At 56.1% G+C, this 27,360-nt stretch overlaps 1 protein-coding gene across 2 annotated transcripts; it reads right to left on the bottom strand.

Annotated features, from left to right (window-relative positions):
- Positions 1–6,814: 6,814 nt before the first annotated feature.
- LRRC32 (leucine rich repeat containing 32) lies at positions 6,815–19,279 on the bottom strand. Of its 2 annotated transcripts, none has more exons than XM_002915293.4 (3): positions 18,265–19,048; positions 14,113–14,203; positions 6,815–10,767 (listed from the first exon to the last, which is right to left on the bottom strand). In XM_002915293.4, exons 2-3 carry the CDS (start codon positions 14,197–14,199, stop codon positions 8,863–8,865), a joined length of 1,992 nt encoding a protein of 663 aa, XP_002915339.1. In that variant the 5' UTR covers positions 14,200–14,203; positions 18,265–19,048; the 3' UTR covers positions 6,815–8,862. The 2 variants fall into 2 exon arrangements, with proteins under 2 accessions (XP_002915339.1, XP_034522194.1); XM_034666303.1 differs by lacking the exon at positions 18,265–19,048 and adding an exon at positions 19,111–19,279 and having other exon boundaries at positions 6,816–10,767.
- Between the last annotated feature and the right edge of the window lie 8,081 nt (positions 19,280–27,360).

The following is a 27,360-nucleotide window of genomic DNA, read 5'->3' as shown; positions in this document are numbered from 1 at the left end:
TCCCAGGATTTTAAGAAAAATCAGAAAGCCAGATTTGATATGTTCTCATATAAGACAATTCTTCCAATTTTTAAATGTTGGCAAATAAACCAGATTTTAATAAACCACTGTGTGGGCCAAATAAAGCACACCTAAAGGCTAAATCTGGCCCATAGGCCACCAGTTTTTAACCTTTGCTCTAGGAGGAAGACATAATTCCAGTTAGGATGGAACAAAGCAGCAGGGATTCTGAGCCCCCCCCCCAACTTCCACTCTGCTCCTGCAAATCAGAGAGACAAAGGATGAGAGCCCTGAGTCTTGGGAAGAGAGGACGTGGAAAAAGAAGGTCTATGGTGGGCAGTGGGAGTGGGTCCCGGCAACCTGGCTGCAGGCCAGGCAAGGAGAGGCCTGGCTAAGACAGATGCTGCCATCGGGGGGGTGTGTCAAGGGAATGGGAACCATGAGGTCATTAAATGATTGTATACCTAGAAAACCCAAGAGTCTCCAAAGCAAAAACACATGCAAAAGCAAAAGAAACAAACAAAAAACTTTATTTGAATGAAGAAAAATTGATAAGGTTATTGGGTGCAAGATAAATAAATATAAAACCAATCCTTTTCTCTGTTTTGAAAATAAACGCATAAAAATGGAAATAGAAAAAATATTCCACTTACAATATTGACAAAAAGTACAAAATAGTCAGGAAGAGATTTAACAACAAAGGCACAGGGCCCACAGGAAGAAAGCTACACAATCTTTTTTTTTTTTTTTAAAGCTATTTTTTTTTTAAGATTTTATTTATTTATTCGACAGAGATAGAGACAGCCAGCGAGAGAGGGAACACAAGCAGGGGGAGTGGGAGAGGAAGAAGCAGGCTCACAGTGGAAGAGCCTGATGTGGGGCTCGATCCCGCAACGCCGGGATCACGCCCTGAGCCGAACGCAGACGCCCAACCTCTGTGCCACCCAGGCGCCCGCGAAAGCTACACAATCTTGTTGAAGGATTGAAAACTGGTTCTGAACAAATGGAAAGACATACCATACTCTTGGATGGCAGGCTCTGATATCACAGAAATGCCCACACTCCCCAGCATGAAATGTCTGTCTGGAGGAAGAAATGCCTGAAAATAGCCAAAAATTGATGGAAGATAATAGCAATGCAAGAGGGCTTACCGTATACATCTCAGAACAAGCTCTAAAATCAATCACTAGAGTATTGGTATAGGAACAGACATAGATCAGTGAAATCGACAGATGGGGAAATCCAGAAACAGCAAACACCTATCAGAATTTAATATTTGACAGGGTGAACTTCTATTAATTTAATAAATGATGCTGGCACAACCACTATTCATCTGGAAACAAATAAAATTTGACCAACCACCCAACGCCATAACCAAAAATACATTCCAGATTACTTAAGGATTTAAACATAAAAAATAAAAGAAGGAAAAAAATTAGGAGACTGTAGGAGCAATCTGCGTGAAACAATCGAATCAAGAGCTCTAAAGGAAAAGCAAGGCTCCAAAGCATTGTGGGGCAAAGGCACATAAACAGAGACAACAGACAAAGGAGAGCCTCAGAAAACATTCGTTATAAAAGTGCTAGATAAAGTCGAATCACTACAGCGTGTGATGACATTTACACATTTACAAGGAAAAGATAACAGAAAAATGGGCAAAGGACAAAAATGGGTGATCGCGGAAGAGTCCATCCAAATGGCAAACAAACAAAGGAAAAGCTGCTCAGATCCAGCAGCAGGGAAACGTGATTTGAAGGAGCAACGGGAGACCACTCTCTAGACCATTCTGTAGCCGTTACCTGCATTTCTGGCAGGGAAATGCAGAAAAGATACTCTCATAAGTTGTTTATGGAAAGGCGAAACATGACTCTCTTTTTAAAAAAATAAGCTTTATTAAAATCATCTATAGAATATTATATATCTATCCCTCGATCTAGCATTTCACTTGTAAGAACTTATCTGACAGAAGTATAACTCCCAGAGATACGGGCATATGAACAAGGATGTTTTTTGCAGCATGTTTATAGTTGCAAGAAAAGATAAAAAAGTGAAAGTCCATCAAGCGGTGAACAGCTGAATAAATTATGGAACAGTCACACTCTGGAATATTACGTCCTGTCACAAATAAAATGGAGCTATATCAGTTTGTTGAGAGGGGAGATTTCCTTGAAGTATTGTTGAACAAAAAAAGCAAGATGCAGGAAAATGTATTTACTATGATCCTATTTTTATAAAACAGTGATACACGCATGTGTGTATTTGCATATGATTTAAATGTGTCTGTCAATGATAATTATGGAGAAAACATACAGAAGGTGTGACTAAACACACAGAGATATGAGAATGTTTTAAGTTACCTAGGATGAAAGAGGAGGGTTGGTGCAAGCTAATTAGGGTGCTGCAGGAATGGAGGAGGGAGCCAAGCCCACGCGACCTGCCCCCCCCCACTGCCTGCCCCCACATTAAAAGGCAAGTGTCTTTGGAACTGGACTCTCACCCTGCAGCCTAACCCCCCTACCCCCATGATACTTGACTCCTGGGACCCCTCCCTTGGTGATCCTTCCCACCAATCTATATGTGGCCTATATTTTTCTCCATGATTCTAGAATAGGGCAGTCAAGGCATCAAGGGGGAGAGAAGACAGAGAGGGTCCCAGTGTAGGTGGCTGCTTTCAGCACATGAAAATTGGCCTGGGGTCTAGAGTACCACTCTTACTCTCTAGGGCATTTTGGCAAATCCACGGAAGTGAGGGCAAGAGGCGAGAAGGAATATTATTAATCCATGTCTCATCTGCAGTCCTCCTTCAGGCTCAGCTTACAGCTGGTGTCCTCAAAGACAACTCAGTCTGCCCATCTCAATGACACCTCCCTGTTGTTTCCTTCATAGGACTCATCACAGGTGCCATTCTGTCTTTATCTGTGCGTGCGTGTGTGCACGTGTGCGTGCACCCCCGTGTGAAGGTCCATTTCCTCCCACAGACAGTGAGCACAGCATGGGGTGAGGTCTCGTGTGCACAGCACCTAGCGTGGGGTGCAGCAGGGGCTTAAGGAATGTCAGTTGAATGGAGAAATTCGGTTACTTATTCTCCTTCTCATTGACTCACTCTTCTATTCATTCCTTTATGCATGTATTCCCTTATTCATTCCAGAAACATGTGCTATTGGCCAGTGACTTGTCCCCTGATCTGGATCTTCCACTTTCTAGGGTGGCTTTTGGTGTGGGGGGGGTGCGGTTGGGACATGACTGCAGAATTCCAGGAACGCATCCATGACTTGGATGAGTCGGAAGCTCTCCAGGGAAGGAAAGAAGATTCCAGAAGGCTGGAAGGTTGAGGTGGAAGGTGGCCAGAGAGGACAAAGTTGGGAGACTTCTCTCTGCCCCGTCTAGACCCAGGTTTGCTGGCTCCCGTTCGCTCTGCCTGGAAGAGCCTCTCCCCACCTCAGCGTGTTGAAATCCTACCCTTCCCTGCCCGGCCAGCCCAGATGTCCTCGAAGTCTCCTCTCACTCCTCCAGCTGGAAGGGCCGCTCCCTGCTGCAAACAATCTTGCCGAGCACAAAATCTGGACCTCCCTCACGGCGCTGACCACTTCCTGCTTGCGATGCGCTGTGGCCTCGCCTTCCTCCCAATAGGCAGAGGTGCTGTCTGTTCCCAGGAGCCCTGCGGGGCCCAGCACAGGGCGGGTGCTCAAGCTACTCACAGTGATTATGACCCCATTTTAGGGATGGGGAAATGGAGGCAGAGACAAGTGGCAGGACTCTTGCCCTTACACCCAAACCCGAACCTAGACTTAGCCCTGCGTTTCTGGTCCCAGAGGCAGGGCTCTTTCCAGGGCAGCTTGGTGGGAGGTGGGAGGAGGGTGGGGTGGGGTGGGAGCTGGGTCCTGAGAAACCAGCAGGCCACAGAGATTTGGAGTTCGAATGGCCAAGTTCAGGAAAAGCACAGCTGGGGAGGAGCCAAGGTATTTATTATGCTTGGTCTCCCGCTCCAAACAGAGCTGATGGATGGAGCTGCTCCAGTTCCTATAAACAGCTCGGCCTCCCTCCCCTCCGCCCCTCCCCACTCTCAGCCACCACAGCCCCAACTGCTTCTGGGTTGGGGGGGGGCGGTGGAGACGACCAAAGGAAGGAAAGGAGAAGTGAAGAGTGAAGGAGGAAAGGAAGGAGACGAGCTGGGGTCCCAGAGACGAGAAGAAAGTGGAGGCATGTAGAGGATGGGGAGAGAAGATTTTTCCTTTGCCTCTTCACCGGCTCCTGGTGCAGCAGGCAGCCCACATCCTGCATCCCCCTCGTGTCCTCTGCGTCCCGGGCATCTGCCTGAGAAGCGCATCGCCCCCTTCTCTTTCTGAGGGCTGATCTCAATCCCCACAAGTATTTAAGTCCTGCAGGCTGGGGTCATGCATTCAGAAGGAAATCTTTTCTGAACTCACCTTCTGTGTTGGGCATGCACGGGCCCTGGGACACAGAAAGGACTCGGGTAGAATCTCCCTCCAGAAGCGCGTAGTCTGGTGGCAGACTCCTCCTGCTGTGGCCCACGGCAGCCTGGAGCTGTGGGGGGAAATCAGGGCAGACTCCCTGGAAGAGGTGGTACAGGCCGAGGTTGAAACAGGAGTTTGGCAGGTGGGCCAGGGTGGCTGAGGCCTTTCAGGTGGAGGAGGTGGAAGAGAGCCTGGTGATAGGAGGTGGGGAACCTCAAGGTTAAGATCGCTGGCTCTGGAGCAAGGCCTACTGGGGTTCCAGGTTCACCTCTGGTGCTTTACCACTACGGGAACTTGAGTCTCCGTTTCTTTAAAATGAGGTTGATACTAACAGAAATCTCTTAAAAGATGGTAAGAGTTACATGTAACAATGTACATCACGTGCTCAGTGCAGGGCTGACCCGGAAGCAGTCAATAATTGTCAGCTCTGAGCACAGGGTTGGAGGTAGCCAGAGAGAGATGGACGGCAGGGCCCCTCTGAGCTGCCTGAAAGACAGGGGCACAGAAAGGTGACTGTGGCTGACAGCCCAGGGGACGGAGAAGTCTAGGCAGCCAGTGGGCCACGGGTGCTGCGCACCTCCCCTCCTGCCTGCCAGGCCCGTGAGCCTCCAGGAGCACCGCGGCAGCTTACGGAGTTCAATGGGCCGGGAGCCCTGGCACCGCTGGCCGAGACGTGAGTAGCGAGAGCCTCCCCTCTCCCTGGAGCTTGCCGGATGCTCTGATGACCTAGTTGGCAGCTGTGTCCATGTTTGGCTGAAAACAGGAATTTCTGCCTTGCTGGGGGTCTCGGCCAGGTAAGCAAACGGCCCTGTTTGCCAGGAAAAGGGGTCAGGGACCTAGTGGGCTCCAGCCGGTTTGGAGGCCCGCAGAGCCCTGCGCGGAGTCAGCCTCCGCTGCTGCCTTCCCTTCGGCCCTCCCTGAGCACCTCCTGTGCCAGGCCAGAGTCACACGCCTTCTCACCCCCGGCCCCATCTATAAAATAGGCATTTAGAACGTTCCTTTGGAGTAGGCTCTGGGAGGTGAGAGGACGGAGCCCAGAGGAGCTGCCTTGGAGAAACGTCCGGGGTGTTTGGGGATAGACCTGGTGGAGCGCTGCTGAGCTAGGATTTGTGGGAGAGGAAGAAAGGAAGAGAAGATAGGCACACACAGAGAGGTAGTGTCTGGGTGTCAGGCAGCTGAGAAGGGGCGACAAGGCCACATGAGCACAGGCACAGGGGTCTGCAAAGTGGAGGGTGGGGGACCCCACCTCAGAGCCCCTCACCTGTGCCCCAGCCCCACCGCAGGTGAGGTGGCTTGTCCCTTCGCCAACACCCTCCCCCTCCGGGAACCAGGAATGCTCTTCTTCCAAGGTCAGTCTTGAACTGCAGCCTGGCCCCTCACTCAATTCTTTGGCCCCTGCAACACCTTTAGCTCTCCAGCGGGGGGGCCTCTGGGTATCAGGGTATCGGGGCTGGGTGCTTCGGGCTGCCTGGGGCTGGAGACAGAGATCTGGGCATCGTCAGAGCAATGGAGCACGTCAATGAGGATGATCACATTCCTGAGGACTCTTCCTGGCCATTCGGATGCCTCCAGACAGATGAGAACATACAGAGTGTGAGAAGGAGCGGTCCGAGAGGAGGGCAGAAACCACGCGTGTGGGGCTTGATGCCAAGGACAGTGTGCCGGGGGGAGGGCGTGGGTGACAGGGAGGATGGGGTGGGGGCCCCCTGCAGCTGAGGGGTCAAGGAGGTACAGTCTGGAAAGTGCACGGAGTTCAGCAAAGGATAACCTCAGCCAGGGCAGTGTGGGGGTGGGGGTGGGGGTGGGGAGGGCAAGGCGCCAGCGGTGAGCTGAGAATGGAAGGAGGAGGAAGCGGCTACTTCACCAGGACGTTTCCCCATGAAGGAGAAGGAAAGGGAAAGTGATTTAAGGGTCTTTTTACTCTATTGCAGATAGGCAAGACTTCGGCACAGCCACGGTGTGAAAGGAGGACGTGAAGAGAAGAGCGGCTGCAGAGGGAGGCCCCAGAGCGTGGGCAGGACCGACAGCACGGCTTCTGCCATGAGGCAGGGGCTGAGCAGAGAGAAGGTGAACTGCCAAGAAGGAAGGGCCGGGTGGGGTCAGAGTTTGTTGAATGTACGGGTCACGGGTGTGGCAGGGGAATGAGGGCTGAGGCCCCAGGGTCCAGGGCGGTGAGGACCCAGAGCCTCAGTTTCCCCTCCGTCTCCCCTCAATGAGTTCGCCATGAGAATTCAAAGACCGCGACGGCAGTAGAGGGAGTTCAAGTGGATGCAGTGAGGGCAATGTCCGCGGCAAGGAGGAGGCTGGCAGCCCACACTGTTTCTTCAAAATTATTTTTTAATACATTCATGTGGGTTATACAAAGAGCTGGTCCCCAGGCCCGGGTTGTAGCCTAGTTCCTGGAGGTGAGAGCAGCATTGTGTAGTGTTTTCAAAGATCAGGCCTGAAGGGGCCCACACCTTGCCCCCCAGGCCTGAGTTAGAGTGTTTCTGTGCAGCGAGCACCTGTGGTTGTGATCCCAACCAGGACTGGGTCCACCTGGCTGCCCCACACACCACCAGGGCCCCAGGCTGGGGCCAGGACACCAGCTTCTAGCCCCGGCTCTGCCACTGACTCCCTGAGTCCTTGACCCTCTCTGAGCCTCAGTTTTCTTGTCTGTAAAATGGGGCAGAGAGAGGGGTGTTTTCATTGTCTCACACTTTACCAAGCACCATCCTGAGCCAGACCACGGGCCAAGCATGGATAAGATAGTGAAGACAACACCAGAGGGCATTGGGCTGACCCCAGGGCTTCCTGGACAGCCCATGAATCCAAGGGCAAAAGAAATAGGGGGTTATATCTAGATGGGTTTTTCCACCCACTTTTCTAGGAGGAAAAATTTCCTGCATGACGAGGACCCGAAAGTGTTTGGAGCCAGTGTTATCTTGTGATAGGACAGCTGAGATAGAAGGAAATCACTCAGGTCCAGACCCCAAATCCCCTTCACACCCCCAATGAGGTCTGAATCCACTTTTGTCACAGGCTTTGCCACTGGCTTGTGAAGCTCTGAGCAAGTTCCAGTCTCTTCCTCAGCCTCAGTTTCCCTATCTGTGCAATGGGGAGGCTGGACTCCATGGTCTCAAACTCCAGGCTGTGCTCAGTGGAGGAAGAGGGAATGCAAGAGCGAGAGAAAATGGTGAACACACACCAGTCTGCAAAGAAGGGAGTAAGGGAAACTGAGACAGAGGAGGAGACGGCCTGTGTCTGCCTAGCCTGGGAGAGAGGAGGGAGAGGAGTGGGTGGGGAGGTGCAGCCCAGGAGGCTCCCAGGCCCTGCTCCCTCGATACGGGGCCATTTCCTGTCCACCTAACAGCCGATAGCCCCCACAGTGGCAAAGGTCGGGCCTTGGGGACAGGAGGATTTGAACCTGAATCTCGGGTCTGGCATTTCTTAGCTGGAGGACCCTGGAGGCAGAGCTCGGGAGTTTTGTAAAATGGGTGAAATACCAATGTCAGAGGGCTGCCATAAAGAGGCAAACATGTTCCAGCTGCCAAAAAGCCTGTGCCAAACAGACCCGGTGCTTAAGGTTCTAACTCCTGGCTCACCAGCCAGGGGGCGCTGGGGACGAACAGGGTGCCCGGGGAGGGGCTAGAGCAGTATTCGGGCGAGTATGCGCACCCTGAGAGTGCCAGGCAGGGAAAGAGCCCGTTCGGAGCAGGAAATGGAATGGTCCAGCGCTGGGGCCAGAAACCCCGGCTCGCAGAGCCACACAGCTGGATCCAAGACCTCATGTGGCTCCAGTTCCCTTCCGGTCACAAGCTCTTCGTGTTCCAGAGAAGCTGAAAGTCATTATAGGAAGATGTGACAAACAGTCTGCTTGGAAACTTCTCAGACCAGTCTTCTGGGTCCTGCCCCTCCTGTGCTCTGGCCCCGGAGGGGCAGGACGCTCCATGTCTCCGCCCACTGGGGCTACAGTGCCCAGGAGCCCCAGCCATCCACACGGCGTGGTCACTGCGTCGTGGCTTCGCGACCACCTCCCCACCAGGACTCGGAGCTGCTCAAGGGCAGGGATGTGTCTCCTCCACCGGCATCCCCAGTGCCCGGAGCAGGATGTGACACAAAACAGATGATCTGTTGATCGGACAGGTCGACCTTGTTCTCTGCCACTCCTGAGACTGCCCAACTTGCGGCTTCCACAGCCGGACCACACGTGTGGCCTGGGAAGTGGGTCATAAGGAAGCAGGACATAAGGAAAGGAGGGGCCCTGGGCTGGGATGTAGAGACCAGTGTTCTCAGACCCTGGCTCACCGTGTGACCTTGGGTCAGTCCCCAGCCCTGCCTGTGCCTCCGGCTCCCCCGCTGACCTGGGAAGGTCCCCCTCCTGAGCTCTTCCGCACCCCCGGCTCCTCTAGGCTTTGTACTGTTGGCTGAACTTCTGCCGCCGGACGCAGCAACAGGTGGCCAGTGTGGTGAGGAGGATGGCCGAGATCAGCGCAAAGGTGAGGATGATGATGAGGTTGACGTTCTTGAGCCCCCCCTTCTCACAGTCCTCGGGGCGCACGTGGCTCAGGGCCACCTCCTCCTGGGAGCCGAAGCGGCAGGTGAGCTCCTGGGTGGGGTCCACGTCCACGCGGCCCTGGTGCAGCTGGGCAGCCAGCCAGCCGTTGCCACAGCAGCTCAGTGGATTCCCCTGCAGGTAGAGGCGCCGGAGGCTGGCCTCCAGGCCGCCCATGGCGCTGCCAGGCAGGAGGCTGAAGCTGTTGTTCCTCAGGTCCAGTACCTCGAGGGACACGGCCTGCGTCCAGGCAGGCAGGCGGCTCAGGCGGTTCTCGGCAAGATTGAGACGCTTAAGGCAGCTGAAGCAGGGCAGGTCCACTAGTAGGACAGCCAGCCCATTGCCTTGCAGGGCCAGCACCTCCAGGGAGGCCTCCAGGCCTGCCAGGGCCCCTGAGACCACATCCAGCCCCGGGTTCACAGAGAGGTCCAGCTCGGTAAGTGGCGTGTGGAGGAAGGCGCCCGCCCGCAGCCGCTCCATCTCATTGTCCACCAGGTTCAGGAAGCGGAGGGAGGAGATGCCCGAGAAGGCCACACACCCCAGGGGTCCAGGCTCCCCCGGCCCCCCGCAAGGCCTGACCCGGTTCCCCTGAAGGTTAAGCCTCTGCAGACTGGCCAGGCTGGCAAAAGTGTACGGGGGCAGGTCCTGCAGGGCGTTGGCCTGGAGGAGCAGCGTCCGCAGGGACCCCAGGGCTCTGGAGCCCAGCGCCAGCGTCTCCAGCGCGTTGTGGCTGACGTCCAGGTGCACGAGGCAAGGCAGGAAGCCGGCGTGCGGCACCGCAAAGGCTCGCAGGCAGTTCCGGCTGAGATTCAAGAAGCGAAGGGAGGTCAGGGGCTCAAGAAAGCCTTCAGGGACCAGCTCGATCTCATTGTAGCTCAAATCCAGATTCAGGAGCTGGGAGAGGGGGTGGGCGCTGGCGTTCCGGCTGGGGTCCGAGAAGGGCAAGGCCGACCAGCCCTCAGAAGGCGCGTGGATGCCCTCGCTGCCCCGGGCTGGCCCTGCAGGGAGCCGGATGAGGTTGTTGGACACGTTCAGGTAGATGAGTCTCGGGAGCGCGGCCAAGTCAGGGAAGTGAAGCAGTTTGTTCTCGCGCAGGTCGAGCCAGGCCAGCTGGTACTCGGCCTGGGGCTCGGGGGCCGTCTGAAAGGCCTCAATACTGTTGCAGCTCAGGTCCAGTATCCGCAGCTGCTGGAGGCTGAAGTCGGAGATGCAGGTGAGGGAGTTCCTGGAGAGATTCAGGTGGGCCAGGCGCGGCAAGGCGTCGAAAGCCCCGTCCTCGATGTCCATGAGCACGTTGCTGTGGAGGTCGAGCCGCTCCAGCGCAGGCGTGCCCCAGAAGGTGTGGCGGGCCAGGCGGGTCAGGCTGTTCTCCGCCAGCGAGAGGGTGCGCAGGGCGGGCGCCTCCCCCAGCAGCCGCTCTGCCAGGCCACTGTACAGGCTGTTTCCCGACAGGTCCAGAGATGTCACGCGAGGCAGGGGGCCCAGGCCGGGGGCGCTCAGCACTGTGCCTGCCGCCAGGTGGTTATGGGCCAGGTTGAGGTACTCCAGGTGGGGCAGGGCCTGGAAGACCCCCGTCTGGATGAAGCTGATCTCATTGGTGCTCAGGTCCAGGTGTCGCAGTGCCGTGTAGAAACCCAGGGGTGAGGCCAGGATGCTCCGCAGCTGGTTTCCAGAGAGGTCGAGGGCCTCGATGTCCCGCGGGAGCATCGAGGGGACCTGGAGCAGGCCAAGACCCTGGCACAAGACCTCCTTGTCGACCTGGGGTGGGTTGGGGAAGGCAGGGAGAGCAGTGGGCATGAGTGGGTACAGCAGGGGGCGGAACCACACACACCTTCCAGGAAGGATGCCCCAAGCCCCACCCCTGTCCCAGCCAGGCTGAGCTAGGCTTCTCCTCTGGCTCCCAGGATGCTCCACGTTCCTCCGCCCCAGTCCCATCATCCCACATCTGGATGACCCCTATCTTGCTCCCTGCCCCTGGCTCTGGCACTCAGTACTGTGCTGGGCATCAGAGAGGGACTTAAGGAAGTTTGATGGATACATAGACACAGAAAGGACACACAGATATGAAGACAAATGAACTCACAAAACGCTGTATACTAACTATTATCCCATTTCACAGGAAACTGAGCCATATATCACCTAGAAGGATCCCAAGCTAGTGAACAGCAGGGCCGAGCTGGAACCCAGGGCCTCCTGGTTCACATCCTGGGTTCCTTTTGTGGGCCCAGATAGTGAAATTCACCCAGCGGCAGTTACACTAGAAACCATTTTGGGAGAAATGTTTCCAAAGTGCAATTTGCACTCCTCTCACCAGGTTTTGGCCTCCTACCCTCAGCCCTCATTCCATGGGGCAGAGCTCCGGGTCCCAGTGCCTGCCTTTCTCGCTGCGTATCCCCAGATGAGACCTCCCTTCTGCTGCTGCCACCTGCCCCACCTCCATCAGTGGCCTGGCCTTCCACGGCCTGGTCCGGATTGGCCCCTGGAGATGGGAGTGGGGGTAGGAAGCAGGGGAAAGCTGGGCAGGGTCCCAACCCACATTCTTTGGTGACAAGACTATGGTTTTGCTGTGTGAGCTTTACCAACTCACATTACCACTCTGGGCTTCCTATCCAGAAAGTAGCACCCTTCCCCAGCACCCACTCAGCGTTTTACATTTTATTTAGCACGTTCAGGCCCATGGTCTCAGTGAAGCCCCCCCAGAGCAGGCCCATCAAATATGGTCACCCTTCTGTTCAGAAACCCAGGCTCGGTTTCAGAAGGCGGCTCTTGGCTCACCCCGCTGGGAAGGAGTAGAGCTGGGGTTTGAACCTGGATCTTTTCACAACAAAAGGCCAACTTTGTCCTTCTAGCACAAGTGCCTTCTGCAGCCTGATTTTTTTTTTTTCTGTGCAAATACAGTCTCCCTCTCACCTTTTCGAAGACCCCAGGAATCCAGACCCAGGAAAGGATCTGACTTCCACAACCACCCAGCTCTGACCCACTCCTGCCCTGGGCTCTCTGTATCCATTGACCCATTCTGACACTTCCACCTGCCTAATGCCTGGCAACTACTAAAAGAAAACCTCCCCTCCGTGCTCCTCTCTGCTTCTACCCCTCCCGGGCAAAATCCAGGACACTCAGCAGGGTTCAAGGCTGTTTGTAACCCTTACTGACCTGTCCTCTCTCCTCCCAACCCATTCCAGCCCAGGCCATATGCAATGACCACACCTGACTGCCCTTTGTGCCCTTGCACACCTACCTCTGGGCCTCCTCCCTGCTGTTCCCTGTGCCGGTCATGCCTACCCCTTCCCACCCAGATCTGCAGGGGAAACTTGGGGTTTGCTGTACTGAGCTGGGCAGGTGCGGCCTCCTCTGGGCTCTCACCGCCCCGGTGCTCTCTCTCTCATAGCTCTGGCCCCTGATTGTGACAGTCTGCGTGGGACCTGCCAGGCAGGGAGCTCCAAGCTAAAAGGGATTGGTGTGATTGATGTGGGTGCCTTGGACCTGGCCCACAAAAGGTACATTTTTTTTAATGAATGAAAGAGTCGCGGGCATCCCTGGCTTAGTAAAGGACTGAGGGATTGACTCCATCGCCTTTCTGAGAGGAAAGGAAAGAGATAATCCATGTATTCTAAATAGAGTTAAAGACCATTAGAGTAAAAAGACTCATTTCCCCGACAGGGAGACAGAACCTGAAGATGGCAGTGACCTGTGAAAGGTCACAGTGAGTGGTGGAGCCCCCGGAGCAGGAACACCAGCCTGGGTGCTCCCTGCACTAGCGGCTTCTTCCCCAGAGCTCAAGGTGAGTGTGGGGGAGGGGAGGGGCACACGGAACCACGCTCCGCAGGCACCATGTGACTCTCTCTGCTCCTGGCAATCCCACGACTTGGCCCTTCCACCTCCAGCTTAGCAGCTTCGTCGAGGTCTCAGGGGTCCACGGATACCACTGCAACCAAGCTCCACCCTAAGCCACAAACCTAGCCCAGCCACCTTGCCGGCCCTGCCCGGCTCTTGCCGCTTCCTCCTTCACCACCTCTCCACCAGCTCAGGCCACTGGGCATAGCCTCCTCTCAGCTCCCGGGACCATCCTGACTTAAGGAAGAAACGGCAGAAGGAAGAGCGGGACCACCGCTGTCCTGGAGCACCAGCTCTGCGGCAGGCTCCGCGGCTGAGTGCAAGGACCCCTTGCCTCGTTGAATCTGGGCATGCGTCAGTTACTGTGTTCACCCCCCCTAAGGAGGGGCTCAGGGAGTGAGCTCCCCCCGGAGTCGTCAGAGGCTCTGGAGTCCCAGCATGAGGTCCTTTCCCACAGGTGCCACCGGCTCCCTCGAGTCAGGAGCTGCCAGCCCCAGGGCCAAGCGGGGCTGCCAGAGCACCTGTCGCCTCCCCAGCCGGATGCCTGCCTTGACCTCAGTGACTGCCCAGCCTGCCAAGGGGAGCTAGGTGGTCCCACTTCCCTGGATCCCGCAGCATCCCAGTGACTTCAGGGCTAGTCTCCCTGGCCAAGTGCAAGAAAAAGGAGCAGAAGTGAATCAAACCTTGTCCCTGCCCTGAAGAAGTTCTTGGCCTGGCAAGTGAAACAGGCTTGGACCCATTCACCAACTACCCGACGTGCTCAGTGTGAGAGTTCAGAAAAAGGAGCACACGGAACTAGGTCAGCCTGGGAGGGCTGGGGGGGCTCTCTGGAGGAGGAGGCATTTGATCTGGGCAGCAATGAATGAGAGGCATCCCATCAGGGATGCAGACGGACCCAAGTCAAGGACCCCAATTCCCCACACATACACATGCTCTGTGTCACCCTGAGGGTCCACTGCCCTGCAGGGGCAGCTCGGGGGACTAGAGTCCCATCTCAGCCCCGCCGGTCGGAGTCGAATGACCTTGGACGAGTCACCTAACCTCTCTAAACTACAGTTTCCAACTCTATAAAATGGGAATAATGGTACTTACCTGACGGGAGGAAGAGTTCATCAAGTATTTAAACATCCTAGTAGGTACTCATGAAATGCAAGGTTTAAATGCGTTAAATGTGTTCCCTTTCCTCTTCTAACTCCTCTGACTTCCGGCTTGTGGGGCTGGGGCATAGGACACCCTCGGGGCTTACCCGACCTGGGCAGGGCTTCTTACCATCTTACAGGGCACCTTGTCTCGCTGCTGGGAGGTGGCCAGGCCCAGGGTCAGCACGGCCAGGAGCGGCAGGATCTGGTGGCTCATGGCTCTGCAGAGGGTGGGGAGGAAAGGGAAACACTGTAAGACCCCTGGCTGCTTTCCACGGCCAGCCCCATCACTGCAGTCCTGTCTGTGCCTGCCTTCAGGGAGCCCCAGATCACAACTACAGCTGGACCAAAGGTGCCGTGATTGAGTCAGCCGTGGATGCTGGGGTCTGCAGCCTACCACAAAACCCCTCGTGCCAGGCCAAGGAGCTGGGCTGTCACCCGAGGCAGCAAGAGTTTGAAGCAGTGGGTGACTTGATCAGATCTGGATTTCAAAAGACCCTACCAATGGAAGACTGCCTGGAGGCAGTGAGCAGGAGACAGAGGGACTCTAAGGGCTGCCCCAGGCCAAGCTCAGGGCTGGGGTGGGGTGAGGTGGAGAACTAGGCCTCTGACTGCATTTCCACCCACGTCCTAAGCAGGTCCCCCATCCTAGTTTCTTAGGCCCCAAACGGAATTCCTCAATCCCCGCACCCCCGGACTTTTATTTTGCCCTTTTTCTTTTGATTTTCTGATTCTGGAGTCCCTGCCATTGTTTGAAGGCTGGGCCTGGAGCCCTGACAGGAAGCCCCGCCAGGAGTCCTGCCCTGCCCCCAGCACTGTTGCTGCGGACTTCCCCAGGAGCGGGCTCCAGGCCCTTTACTTTCACTGAAGTTACCACCAGCGCAGGGGGCCACTTGGGCCTGCTGGTGTTCTCTCTATGTACAGGCAGGGTGGCGTCGAGGGGAACGGCAGAGGCCCTGAGCAGAGTCAAAGCCCAGTGCTGCTAGGGACTCGCTTACTGAGGACCTGGCTCGAGAGCTAGGAGTATACATCAAGTCATTTCTTTTTCTTTCTTTCTTTCTTTCTTTCTTTCTTTCTTTCTTTCTTTCTTTCTTTCTTTCTTTCCTTCCTTCCTTCCTTCCTTCCTTCCTTCTTTCTTTCTTTCTTTCTTTCTTTCTTTCTTTCTTTCTTCTCTCCTTTTCTCTCTTTCTCCCTTTCACACCTTAACTGAATGCCTCCTCCAGGCTGGCTCTGTGCTGGGAACTGGGGTCACAAATCAGTGCACAGAAGTGACCAGAATGCATTGAGTGTTCGCGAGGAAAGACACATAAAACTGTCCAAGAGCACTGAACTCAGTCACCCCTAACTGACTCCTCTCTCTTTCCCTCCACTTACCTATTATGGGACCTTGTACAAGTCACTTCACTTCTCTGAGCCTCAGTTTCCTCTTTTGAAGTTAATGCCAACTTTGCTAAGTTTCGGTAAAGATCAAAGGAGAGGCATTGTAGGAAAGAAAGTGCCCTCACAGAGTCCTTCCGATGCACCAGGCACTCTTCTCAATACTTTACATGTATTAACTTAATCCTCACAGTAGTTCAAGGGCTTGGTTTTATGATTACCACTCTCATTTTGCAGATGGGGAAACCGAGGCTCAGAGAGATTAAGTAACACGACCAAGGTCATATAGCTGACTAGTGGCAGGCCCGTGCAATCTGTGCCCTTAAGCTCTACTCTAGAAGGTTGCCTATAGGTGCTCGACAAGTGAGCTCTGAATTGCAGCTCTCAAGGGTGCTTTAGAAGGACATCTACAGGACTGAGTCTTTGACTTTGGAATCCACCAGTGTCCTCGTGAGGAATTCTAAATCAAGATGGTTACTCTGAGGCCCTTTCTTGTCCAAACACACCTGGGCCACAGTGGTGTCTTTTCAACCCTATTCCCTGGGTTCAGCTCGGGGCCATGGGCCCCCTGCCCCCCACAGCTGCTCTCCTCTCACCTGCGTTCACAGGAAATCTGGTTCTGCTGTTTAAAAAGCAGAACATCACCACCCATTTGAAAGCTAGTGTACTCAGAATTGAATGGAAACCTCTCAGTGGGACCTTTGAGGCCCTTGGGGAGTGTGCCTGCCCAGCCAGCTCTTCGCCCCAGTTTTCATCGCTCACTGTCCCCTCTCCCGCTCTGACTTCTGGCAGCCTCCTGTTTCCTTCAGTTCTGCGAGCACCTTTTCATCGCCCCAAACCTCCACTTCCTCCCCTCTCTTGTGCTGAATGCCTCCTCATCCTCTGGGTCTCGGCTTAGATATCACTTCCTCCAGGAAGCCTTCTCTGATTCCCCAAGTCTGGGTGATGGATAGCTCATCCAGGTTCCCACGGACCCTGAGCTTCCAGTGAGCACAGCACTGAGCAGTCCGTGGTGTGTTTCTCCTCTGACCCGGCTCCTACAGGAAGTGCCCCAGGGCAAAGGGGACTCTGCTGGAAGGCATCTCACACCAGCAGGCAGGCCAGGGAGGCACTGAGAATTGACACAAGGTGATGTGGGGCGGGGGGCGGGGGCAGTCCTTCTGGACTCTCCCTTCATCTCCCTGACATACTCCTTCTGCCATCAGCAGGTTCTGTCTGTTCTGCCTGAAAAACAGACCCCGGGGCTGCTACCTCCCTCCTCCATCGCTGCTCCACACTGGGGCACCGCCACACGCTGGGCCTTGACAGCACAGCACCCCGCCTCCACCCTGACGCCCTCCAGGTTGTCGTCCACACACAGCCAGAGTGAGGTCTTTCAATCATATATCAGAGCATGAATCTCACTGCTTGAGAACCTCCAACGAAATCCAGGCTCCACACAATCTCCCCTCTGACCACATCTGCCGTGTGTCCTTCCCATACCAGATTCAAGCTTCCTCACCATTCCTCATACACGGCAAGTGCGTTCCTGCCTCCGGGCTTGGAATGCTAGTCCCCAAGTTCCCACACATTTTGCTTCCTTGCATTGATCATTTCCTGCTCATTTATTTCTTTTTTAAAAAAAGATTTTATTATTTATTTGAAAGAGAGAGAGCACAAGCAGGGGGCTGGGCAGAGGGAGACACAGACTCCGTGCTGAGCCGGGAGCCCGATGTGGGGCTCCGTCCCAGGACCCCGGCCAGAACCATGACCTGAGCCGCAGGCAGGGGCTTAACCGACTGAGCCACCCCGGCGCCCCTCCTGCTAATTTACTTCTCGCTCGTTGGGAACAGGGGTCTATTAAGTGGTGCTCACCAAACGTTTACTGAACAAATGGCAAAGTGAGGAGTAGAAGCCCTACTTCAGGGGCTGTGCGGTCAGGACAAGGAAGGACCTGGATTAGTTCTGAAGCTGAAGGCAGCGCTGCTCAAAGGAGCCCTCCCTACCCCCTCTTCCGCCTGCCAGATCTCACCTACCCCCAAGGCGGGCGCCTGCGAATCCAGTCCCTGGAGCACGTGGCCGTCGGCCCTGGCACCTCACCTGCGGGCCCCCTCAGTAGTGCCCCTGACCCGCTGTGCAGCATGTGAGGGCCACTCACTCTCAAGAGGGAGGACTGTGGTCTGTGGTCACTCAGACCCAGGCTTACATTTAGACACGACTGCTTCGGTGCTCCCTGGGCTAGTCCCTTAACCTTTCCATGCCTCAGGGTCCCACCTGTACGGCACGTCGCCTGGTGGCTGTTCTGCCGTTGGCTTCCCCCAACCACTGTGACGATCGAGCTAAGAATGGCTGTGAAGGTGTCCTGGACACATTGCCTTTGCCAGCTGGGGCAATGACCTGGAGGGCCGACCGGCCCAGGTGAGGCACGCTGCGGAGGCAGGCCCAGCCTGCAGACTAGCGGCCTCGCCAAGAGAAGGCAGGAGACATTTTAGGACTCTGACTGGGAGGACAAATGCCAGAGAATATCAGTGTGTGTGTGTGTGTGTGTGTGTGTGTGTGTGTGTGTGAGAGAGAGAGAGAGAGAGAGCGAGAAATAGTGGGGGGACAAGGGGGAGGGCGACGCCTATTATACTATTATAATAAGCCTATCCCTACTATTTTCCAGGCATTAGACACTGTTCTAAGCACTTGATCTGTATTATCTCCTTGAAGTCACAACCCAATAAGGTGGTTACCATAATTTCCATTTTACAGATGAGAAAACTGAGGCTCAGAAAGTGACTTAGCCCATCTGGGGGGTGGGGGTTAGCCCAAGTCTACAGGCCCCAAACACTGTTTTCTCCATTAGGTTCTCAGCTACCTGCTCCCTACAGAACCACCCTTATTTTGCCCAGGAGGAAAACAAGGCGCAGAGAGGTAGACTTACCCAAAGTCACACAGGTAGTAAAGAGCAGACAGATTCAGAATCTGGTCTGAATGCCTCCAAAGCAAACGTTTCCACTACACCAGGCCAAGATCTCCCTCCCTAACCACCTCCAACGACCCCCACCCGCACCCCTACCACGCACGAACAGACAAGCTCACAGGGCTGGGCTCTGGGGTGCTCCTCTCCCTCCTCTCAGCCCCAGTCACCAGCACCGTAGGGTCCTGGGAGAGCTGCCGTGGACGTTCATACCAAGCAGTGAATCACTAAGGGCAAGCCCCGTTCTGGAGACATGTGCATCCCACGGGGGAATTAGACTTTAACCCAAAGGAATGTAGCTGTGATGGCGGAATTTCAGGCAGCTCGGGTGGGGGTGGGGGTCCCTCACATCTCACCACTCATGAAGAAGGCCGGCTTCAGAACCCCTCAGGGAGAGGTGGGTGCCCCCCATCCCCACCCAGAGGTGGACAAGCTATTTGGTGCGGTGGGATGGGAAGCGCTAGCCCGCCTGAGTCCGAGGGCGGTTAGGAGACTTGGATTCAAATCCCGATCTGCCCGTGACTAGCTGTGAGTTCCCGGGCAAGTAAGTGCCGGCCTTTCTGCCGCTGTTTCCCCATCTGTCAAATACGAACGCCGGCCTCTCCCTTCGCGGGAAAGATCAGCTGAGACAGGAGCCTCGGGGCCGAGGGAGGGTCATGCTCTGCTGCGTGTGTGGAGTGGGGGCGGCGGCGGACTACTGGGGGCGGAGGGGGCCATCGGGATGGGCCGGCCGCACCCCGCACTCTCTGGGGGCGCGGGACGGCCGGTTCCCCGAGGGGCCGGCTGCCTTGCCCGCGGGACGGCTCCTACCTGGCTCAGCGCGGCCGCCGCTCCTCTCCCGCGCAGTCCCGGCACATCTTGCGCAAACCTGCCCCCCCACGGCCCCACCCCGCGCCAGACCCCGGGGTCACGACCCGCGGAGGCCCACGGCTGCTCCACTGCCCCACGGGAACCCGACCCGCGAGGGGGCAGCTCGGGCTCCAATTTAAATACCTCTCCCGCCGACCCGCCCCACCACGCCCCCCCCCTCGGCCAAGCTGCGGGGTCCTAGCGCCCGGCCGGCACGCCCCCGCGTGACTCGGTTTCTCTGGAACGCGCGAGGGGGTGAAGCATCTTTCCGCTGGAACCCCGGCTGGGAAGGCGCGGGGTGGCAGGGGGCGGGATGAAAGGGCCGGGAGGGAGGGGGGTCGCTAAGGAAGCGCTGGGCCGGCGAGGCCGCCCGGACCGCCGCACGTGCAGCTCGTGGCCCCGCGGGGTCCGGAGGGGAGGGATGGCGGGGGGCGGCTCTAGGAGCCGCAGGTCCGCAGAGGAAATCCGGCCTGGCCCCGTTTTCCCGTTGTCGGCGCCGCCGCACTTAGGGCGAGCAAACAGGAGAGGTGACGGCGGGGGCTGAACGCGGAAGGAAATGACCCTTCTCTGGCCCTGGGGCGGCCACAGAGGGGGTTCCCCACACCGCGGCCATCCCCTCTGACGAGTCCAGGCAGGTCACTTCCCCTCTCTGATTGTGCTGTCTCGGATCCGCGCTGGCCTTCCTCCTTCATCTCCGGGACCCTTAAGCAGTCCTGTGAAACGGTACCGTCAAAGTCCCCAGTTTTCAGATGGAGTAAGTGAGGCTAGGGATGGGACAGCGAATATAAATAAAACCCAGTTGTCTGGGACTAGTAAGGTCCCCATTTATGTTTGGGGAAACTGAGTCTCAGAAAGTTTACATGGCACATCCAAAGTCGCACAGGGATTTGAACCCAGTCCGTCCACAAGGCTAAGTCCAGGCCCATCGGGGGGCTCTTTTCCAGGCACCACCTTACCCGGGTTAGTTTCAAGGGCAGAGGGAAAGCAGCACAGTGCCCTTCTTGTCTTTTACATTAAGAGGTTGAGGCACATCTTCCCCCAAAGCCACCCCCTCTCCTAGATGCCTTGGCCCTCCCTAATCACAGGTACTCTGCCCTGCTAGGTGTTGACCCAAGGGTAGGGGTGCCTGGGAGAAAAAGGTCATGGCCATCCTTCAGGCCCTGGTTCCAAGGATAGAATGTTTCTCTTCCCAGCCCTGACAGTGACACAGGGTGGCCCATTTTACCCACGGGAAAGTGACCACCCAAAGCCTCGTGGTAAACCAGGGTAAAGTTGGGCTTAGAAGCTGGGATCCCTGAATCCCTAGGTGGCTGCCATCTTTACTTCCTCCCATCTGGCTCACGTTGGGGACAGGCCTGCACAGATGCGGACAGTCCAGAGAGGACAAACTGTGATAGCAGGTGGCTCAGGCCCTAACCTCAGTGGAGGAGATCAGGGAAGTCTTCCCTAAGGAGGGGCCTGAACTGCAAAGAAGGCATGGGTAGGAGAGGGTGCGGGAACAGGGAAGGATGTCCAAACCCCTCCCGTCCCTCTCAGCCACCGGAGGCCTCAGATTTATGCTCATGGAGGTCCCAGCTGGTCACCCCAACCCTCTCTCTGGACTCTCGTGCTCTTCTGGTCCAATGGAACCTGTTTTCCTGACTGTAAAGTGAACAAGATAGGAGTTACTTCTTGGAGTTGGGGCCAGAATGAAGTCTAGCAAAGCCAGCCTGGGGCCAGCCTGGGGCCTGGACCCAGCAGATGTTAGGTAACTTCTTGCTGTTTTTATTGGTTTACCTCCTCTGTACCCTGCCGGCTTCCTTTTCCAGATCCTTGTCCAAGGGGTCAGATGTCCAGAAAGTGCTTCGCGGCATCCCTGCCTCATGGGCAGAGCGTGGCCGAGCCAGATTCCGGCGTCTCCCACGTTCTCCCATGCGACCTGCTCCGGCCACTTCCACGCCCAGGCCGGCTGAGCGCCAGCTCATCTTTCCCTGAGCTACTGCCAGGCCGAAACCGCTGGGCTGGCACAGAGCTTTGGCTGGTGTTGGGGTAGGGCAGGGCTGGAGCCGTGACGGGCCCAGGGACGGCGGTCTGCCTCACACACCCCCCCCAAAGGCTGTGGTTGTGGTTAGTTAGTTCACGGGGTTCCACCTCACTCGGTGTCCGGATGGGGCTCCCCAAGAGTCGGAGATAGATGGGCAATCAAGTGTGCCTCCCTGCTGTGGGGGCCCCTTGGCACGGGCGACGGAAAGCCAAGAATGCCACGTGCTCAGCGCCCCTTCTTTCGTCTCTTCACTGCTTCAGCAGTCATGTTGCTGTGTGACTTTTGGCAGGTTGCTTGAGCTTTCTGATCTCAGTTGGTGGATCTGCAAAGTGAGGCTAATAATATCATCTGATGGCATGGCTCGCTGTGAAGACTCGAACGCAGTGGTGTGTGTAAAGTACCTGGGCAGAGGCCTGGCCTGTGGTACTTGCTCAGTGAACATGACCTCCCTTCCCTGACGGGCCCCAGAAAGCTGAGGAATACAAGCGTCCGGGACCTACCCTTGTGGAGCTCCCAGACCAGATGGGAGGCAGATGAGAACATAGGATGATTGAGTCCAGAGGCCTCGAAGGCCGAGTCCAGGAGTCTGAGCGTGATCTGAAGGAGGGGGAGAGGTCGGAACTGAGCAGGGTCAGGGTTGCCTGGCAGCCGTGTGTGTGAGGGGGGTGGCTTTCTTTAAAAGGCCACCAAGGCCAACTTGCCATCCAGCATTGATTGGTCCCAGCTTGTGCACCTCCAGGAACAGGGAGTTCTCCGGAACAGCCCATCGATGGGTGGCTCAGTCTGGACTGTGTTGGTAATTTTGTGAAAATGCTTCCATTCCCTCCTCCCTCTGTCAGTGAAGATAGTAGACGTGTCTTTTCCTGTGTCCTCAGGACTACCACGCTGAGCTGAGAAAACCCTCTCAGGCATCAAGTTGGGCTCAAGGCTCCCTGGGAGGGCTTCACCTCAGGCCAAGATGAAACCCAGAAGCCTCAAGTAGGAGTGAGTGGCCCCTGAGACCACACAGGATGGCTCAGGAAGGCAATGATGTGCACATCCTGTGTGGCCTTGGGCAAGTCGCTAAACCTCTGGGCCTTGCTGTCCCTATCTAACTGCAAAGCTGAAGTGGAAAGGACCATAGCACCTTGGGCCCTCAATTTGGTTTCCACTACTCCGTGCCGAACCCCCACTGTGGGCCAGTCTTTCATCTCATGTGGCAAATCAGGATAAAAACAACCGCAGAGAGCCTTTCAGTTAGGTGTCCGTATTATCGATCACGGACTAGGCTACAGGCTCAGTGAGGTTAAGCAACTGGCCCGAGTCACACAGCTTTGGAGTCAGGAATTGAACCCTGGTCTCTGTACTCCCAGGCCAGATCTCAGTGCAAGGATATGGCCGTCCTCACTCCCTGCCCCTGCCTAGCACCTCTGGGGGCCCCTGGGAGTCAGGAAGTCCCTTATCAGCCCCTCCTGGGGCCCTGCCTTCTGGGGCAGAACGCTGGGTTCCCCAGTTCTTTTACCACCAACCCCCCCACCCCCCGTGTTCCTTAGGGCAGCTGGGTTCAGACCGTGCTGGCTATGGGCCACCTCCTGGAGTCACAGTAGGAGAGGAAAGCGAATGTTGCTGGATGTCAGCTGTAGGGCGTTTGTGAGCCAAAAGCCAATGCTGGGTGCTTGGGAAATTAGCACTTAGAAAGGGACAGGAGGTGTGTCCTTGCTCTGAGGAACGGCTGATGTGTTAAGCGGGAGTAACGAGGGCTTGCAAGACCAGGCCTCGTGCTAGGTACTACAGTGGAATTATCTCCTCCTCACGGTCATCCGACGAGGTGGGGGCTGTTGTTGCCCCCCTTTTACAGAAGAGAGACCGAGGCTCAGAGGGATGGTGTGACTTGCCCACAGTCACACAGCTGACAGGACAGGGCACAGCACCCGTTTCCATCTGAGTCCTCAGACTTCAAGGCCCTCACGCCTGGCCAGAGACTAGCTTGGCTAGTTCTCTGCTCTCCGTGGGGGCACGAGCACCAGGAGTGACCAATGCAGGGAAAGTGAGGCCCTGTGAACCCTTCCACTGCCACACAGGAGGCTCCGGGCTCTGAGTCTGGTCATCGAGAACTGGTTCTGAGGAGTCTGGAGGCTCCGGGAGGCCCCCGGGGAGAGGGGGGAGGGTAGACGGGAAAATTCGAGACTGGGCAAAGCAGGCAGGCCGGATCAGAAGCATCTCCAGAGCTTGACTGGGCTGCTCCGTGGACCATGAAACCACAGCTCTCTTCAGCACCCAGGCTGCTGGGAACTTGAGGGTTTGTCCCTTTGAGCCACATAACTTTCTCTTCCATTTTAACCATTTCAAGGTTAAACCCCATGTAATCTTCTTCTGATGATCCAGAGTTATCGGTATGGGCTTGGGTTATAGCCCACAATTCATAAGGTGTCGTGTCCCAGTTTCCAACAGCAGCAGCAGAGCCAAGCCCAGGGGGAGACAGCAAGCACATGAATGCCCCCGAGGACAGCATTAAGTAGAGGCCAGGCTGCCTTGGGGACAGCCCGCCACAGGCGAGCTGGACCACCTCAGGCAAGTCATTCTCTCCTGATAGTCTCAGTTTCTCATCTGTGTACTGGAGACCGTCATTCTGCCACCTCAAGGGTGCGGTGGGTTGGTACCATGGAAAGCTGAGTGGAGTAGGGGTTGTTGGGTCAGTATAATTATTGATGTCGTCTTCCTCACGTGAGAGGCTGTGACTCTGTGGTTGACTGAAGCACCCGGTGATAGGAGAGGGTGAGTGAGAGGGGCCGAGGTGGAGGGACCCGAGCGAGGTAGCCGCAGTGGGCCCAGGGCAGACGTGGGCCCTGGGCTCCTCAGGCAAGGCCTGACTCCCATGAGGGGAAGGGCTGTGGCCCAGGGAGGGCATCCCATGGTGGGCGTACTCTGTATCCAGGGGTTCCCTGGAGGTCCCTTCCCAACGTTGGTTCCCCCACTGTGCTGAGTTCCCAGCAGGCTCTGGGCTCTGTCTTGCCCAGGGGGGCGGGGGTCAAAGCCCCAAGGCGAAGCTTCTAGAAACCTGCTCACACATACTCAGGTGACCCCCATAGATAAAGATCACCTCCTGAAGTTTCAGAGAATCCTGCTTGCGTCCTGTACTTCCACTCCAAGAAAAGCAGCAGATTCTAGGCCCCAAGAGGATGCTGAGGGGGTGAGTCCCCTCCCCCACCCTACTGTCTTTGACTCGCCCCACATGAGGTACTCCTGGGTTCATACCACAGGCCCTTCAGAGGCCTCGCCTAGCTCCTCTCAGACTGTGGAGACGATCAGAATCCTGGAGGGCTTGACAAAACAGACTGCCAGGTACCGCCGAGACTCTGGTTCAGTAGGTCCCAGGTAGGGCCCAGAAGCTTCAGCTCGTGCAAACCCCCAGTGGCTTTGGTGCTGCCCGTCCTCAGGCCCTTGGAGAAGTGCCACGCATGTGAGGGTCAGGGGCAGCCTTCATCCTCTGTGAGACGGAGATGACCACAGCCCCTCCTCACTGAGCTGCCGAAACGAAGCATGGAATGGGAAGCTATGGTTCACAGGATTATGAGTCTTTCTCACCATGAGTGAAATTCTGAGACCAGCGTGAGGCCTCTGTATACCTTCGAGTTGGGAAGGGGATGGGCTGGCCCAGGCAGCTTTCTAATGCAGCTTTCGTGTTGTAACCCGTTTAATCCTACAACATCCAGTGAGTAAACATTATTTTCATTATTATCATTATTATTACTATTACTGTCATTATTATCTTCATTTTATATAGATGACATATGAAGAAACCCAGAGAGGTTAAGTGATTAACTCAAGCTTGCACAGCCAGTGCAGCTGAGTCTAGAGCAGGGCTCTATCCCCTACTCATTTAATATTCTAACATGTGGTCACTTGGTGGAACATTAATTAGCCAAAAGAGCACGTGTTCTAAACCTCTTTAAATTTACCACGATGCCCCTTGTGTGTAACATTGTATTTTCTCCCCTCTTGGGTGGGAGGAAGAGTGGCCTGAGGAGGGCAAAGCCGAGGGAGAGAAGCAGCCCAGATTTCAGAGGGGGACCCACCAGGGTTCCCACCCTCACTGTGCTGCCCACTGCTGTGCGACTTCAGGCCGGTGGCCTCACCTCTCTGAACACATTCCGTCTCTGTCACGGGGAGCAATGATGGACGACTAGGGCCGTTTGCGGGGTGAGCTCCTTTGTGTCAGTGCCTGCCTGCCCGTGGCATTCATCCAGTCGATGGCACTGCTTGTGGTTTCTGGCGGCTTATTGTTTGCTTTTTTTTTTTTTTTTTTTTTTTTTTTTTTTTTTTTTGCAGCAGTTCGATCTTCTTCGTGCTGGTTTCGTCCGGGGAAGGAGTGACGTGGTTTGTGAAGTCTCCCCTGGCTGTGCTTGGAAGATGTGGGGAGGGGGCCTGTCTAACCTGTATCTGTGGCTGCCCCCCGGGGGCAGTGAGAGTGGGCAGCATTCCCATTCTGCAGGGGCATCGGTGGGGCCTCCAGAGCGTGGGCTAGGGGACCGAGGGCTGGGCACCCCAGCTCTTACTGGGACCATCTTCTTTGGCACAGGCCACCATGAAGCCTTCCTGTCCTACTCGCACTGCCTTCCTCATGACCAGAAGGCCTTCCTAGAATAGCTCAAGTACTGGGCTTTGGGGGAAATCTGAGGCTGGAGGGGTGCTCATGGCACACAGCCAGGAGACGGCAGCGTGGAAGCTAGAACTCCCCCTCTGTGCAGTGTTGGGCTGTCCCACCTCCCCCCGTGCCATCCCCTCACACACACGGTCCCCCACCCACAGACACAGCACACCTGAAAAAGCACACGCCATGCCCACGCGTGCACACGCCCTTCGCAGAGCCCCTCGAAGACCGTACGGGACACACAGGGCCACAACTCACGAGAACAGCAAGCACCAAGCTTACGCGAACGTTTCACACAGGTACACACTGCCCACGACCATGTCAAACATTCCACAGAGACACCCTCGAGAGTCACATCGTCACAACACACAGAGACACACACCCTCCCAAATTCACCTCTCACGTTAACGCTACACAGGCAGCACGCAGGACAAACATACACCCTGAGCATACGTGCTGAGCACACGCCAGTCACAAACGCACCACATGCATTGCCCGCAAACGCACTTCCTACCCCATGTACACAGCAAAGACTTAAGATCCCCAGGCTCCCAGACCCAGTGCACATACCTAGACACATGTGTACATGCCTGTGGGAACTAGGCTGTGACCTCACATGACTTGTGACTCCGATTTTCTCCAAAGCAGATCATACACGAGGCGAGTGGCTGATTTCCTGGGGCGTGAAAGGGAAGAAGGGAAAGGACACAGCTTGACAGACTGTCGTGGCCTCCCAGGAAGCCTGTGATTCATCCTGATGGGATGCTGGGAGCTCAGGACCCCAGGAGCTTAGAGGCCGGGCTGGGGCTGCAGGATGCGGAGGGCTGGATCCCGTGTCCTAAGCAGTGGAGGCCTGGCCCTGGCCCTGTCCCCAAAGCCAGCGTCTCTCACTAGGTCTGAAAGCTTGGGAATGGGTATTCAGCCTTACAGACTGCTGTCCTCTGACCTCTTCTGGGCTGTATGACTTCTGCCTGCTTGCTCTCCCTCTCCTCTGTACGCTGGGGGCAGGAGACGAGGGCTTGAGGCCTGATCCCAACCCCTGAAATCGTCCTCACCTCTGCTCACATCAGGGCCTGCCTGGCATCCTGGGGGCCGGGCTGTGCTTGCTGCTGGCAGAGGCCATCTCTTAGGAGAACTGGGCAGCTGCTCTCCCTGCAGCCTCTCCCCTCAGCATGGACACTCCCCTATGTCCCGAACCCCGTCCAGGCCGACCCATGTCCCCTCCAGCTACTGCCCCGTCCTTTTGTCTCCTGGCGAGACCTGCTGTGTCTGCCACCTACCCTTGCTGTGTCCATCTCCACCCCCCGCACATGCCTCCCTTCTCCCTCCACTTGTTTCCAGCCTCATCGTTCCAAGCAGCTCATCGCCAGCTTCCATGACCAGAACCGCTGCGGGAGCGCGATCTTCCATCCCCACCTCCCCCAGTCCCTTGGTCCCTTGGCTGCATTCTTCATAGTTGCCCACTCCCTCCTTCCTGATGTGGCCTCTCCCCTTGGCACCTTGTGATGCCTTCTCCTGGCTCTCTTTCCATGTCTCCAGCATCTCGGATCCTTCTCTG

This window comes from Ailuropoda melanoleuca, chromosome 8 (assembly GCF_002007445.2).
Source record: "Ailuropoda melanoleuca isolate Jingjing chromosome 8, ASM200744v2, whole genome shotgun sequence".
In the NCBI taxonomy this organism is placed as follows: domain Eukaryota; kingdom Metazoa; phylum Chordata; class Mammalia; order Carnivora; family Ursidae; genus Ailuropoda; species Ailuropoda melanoleuca.
The sequence above is the reverse complement of the archived record's forward strand: the minus strand, read 5'-3'. Positions and strand labels throughout refer to the sequence as shown.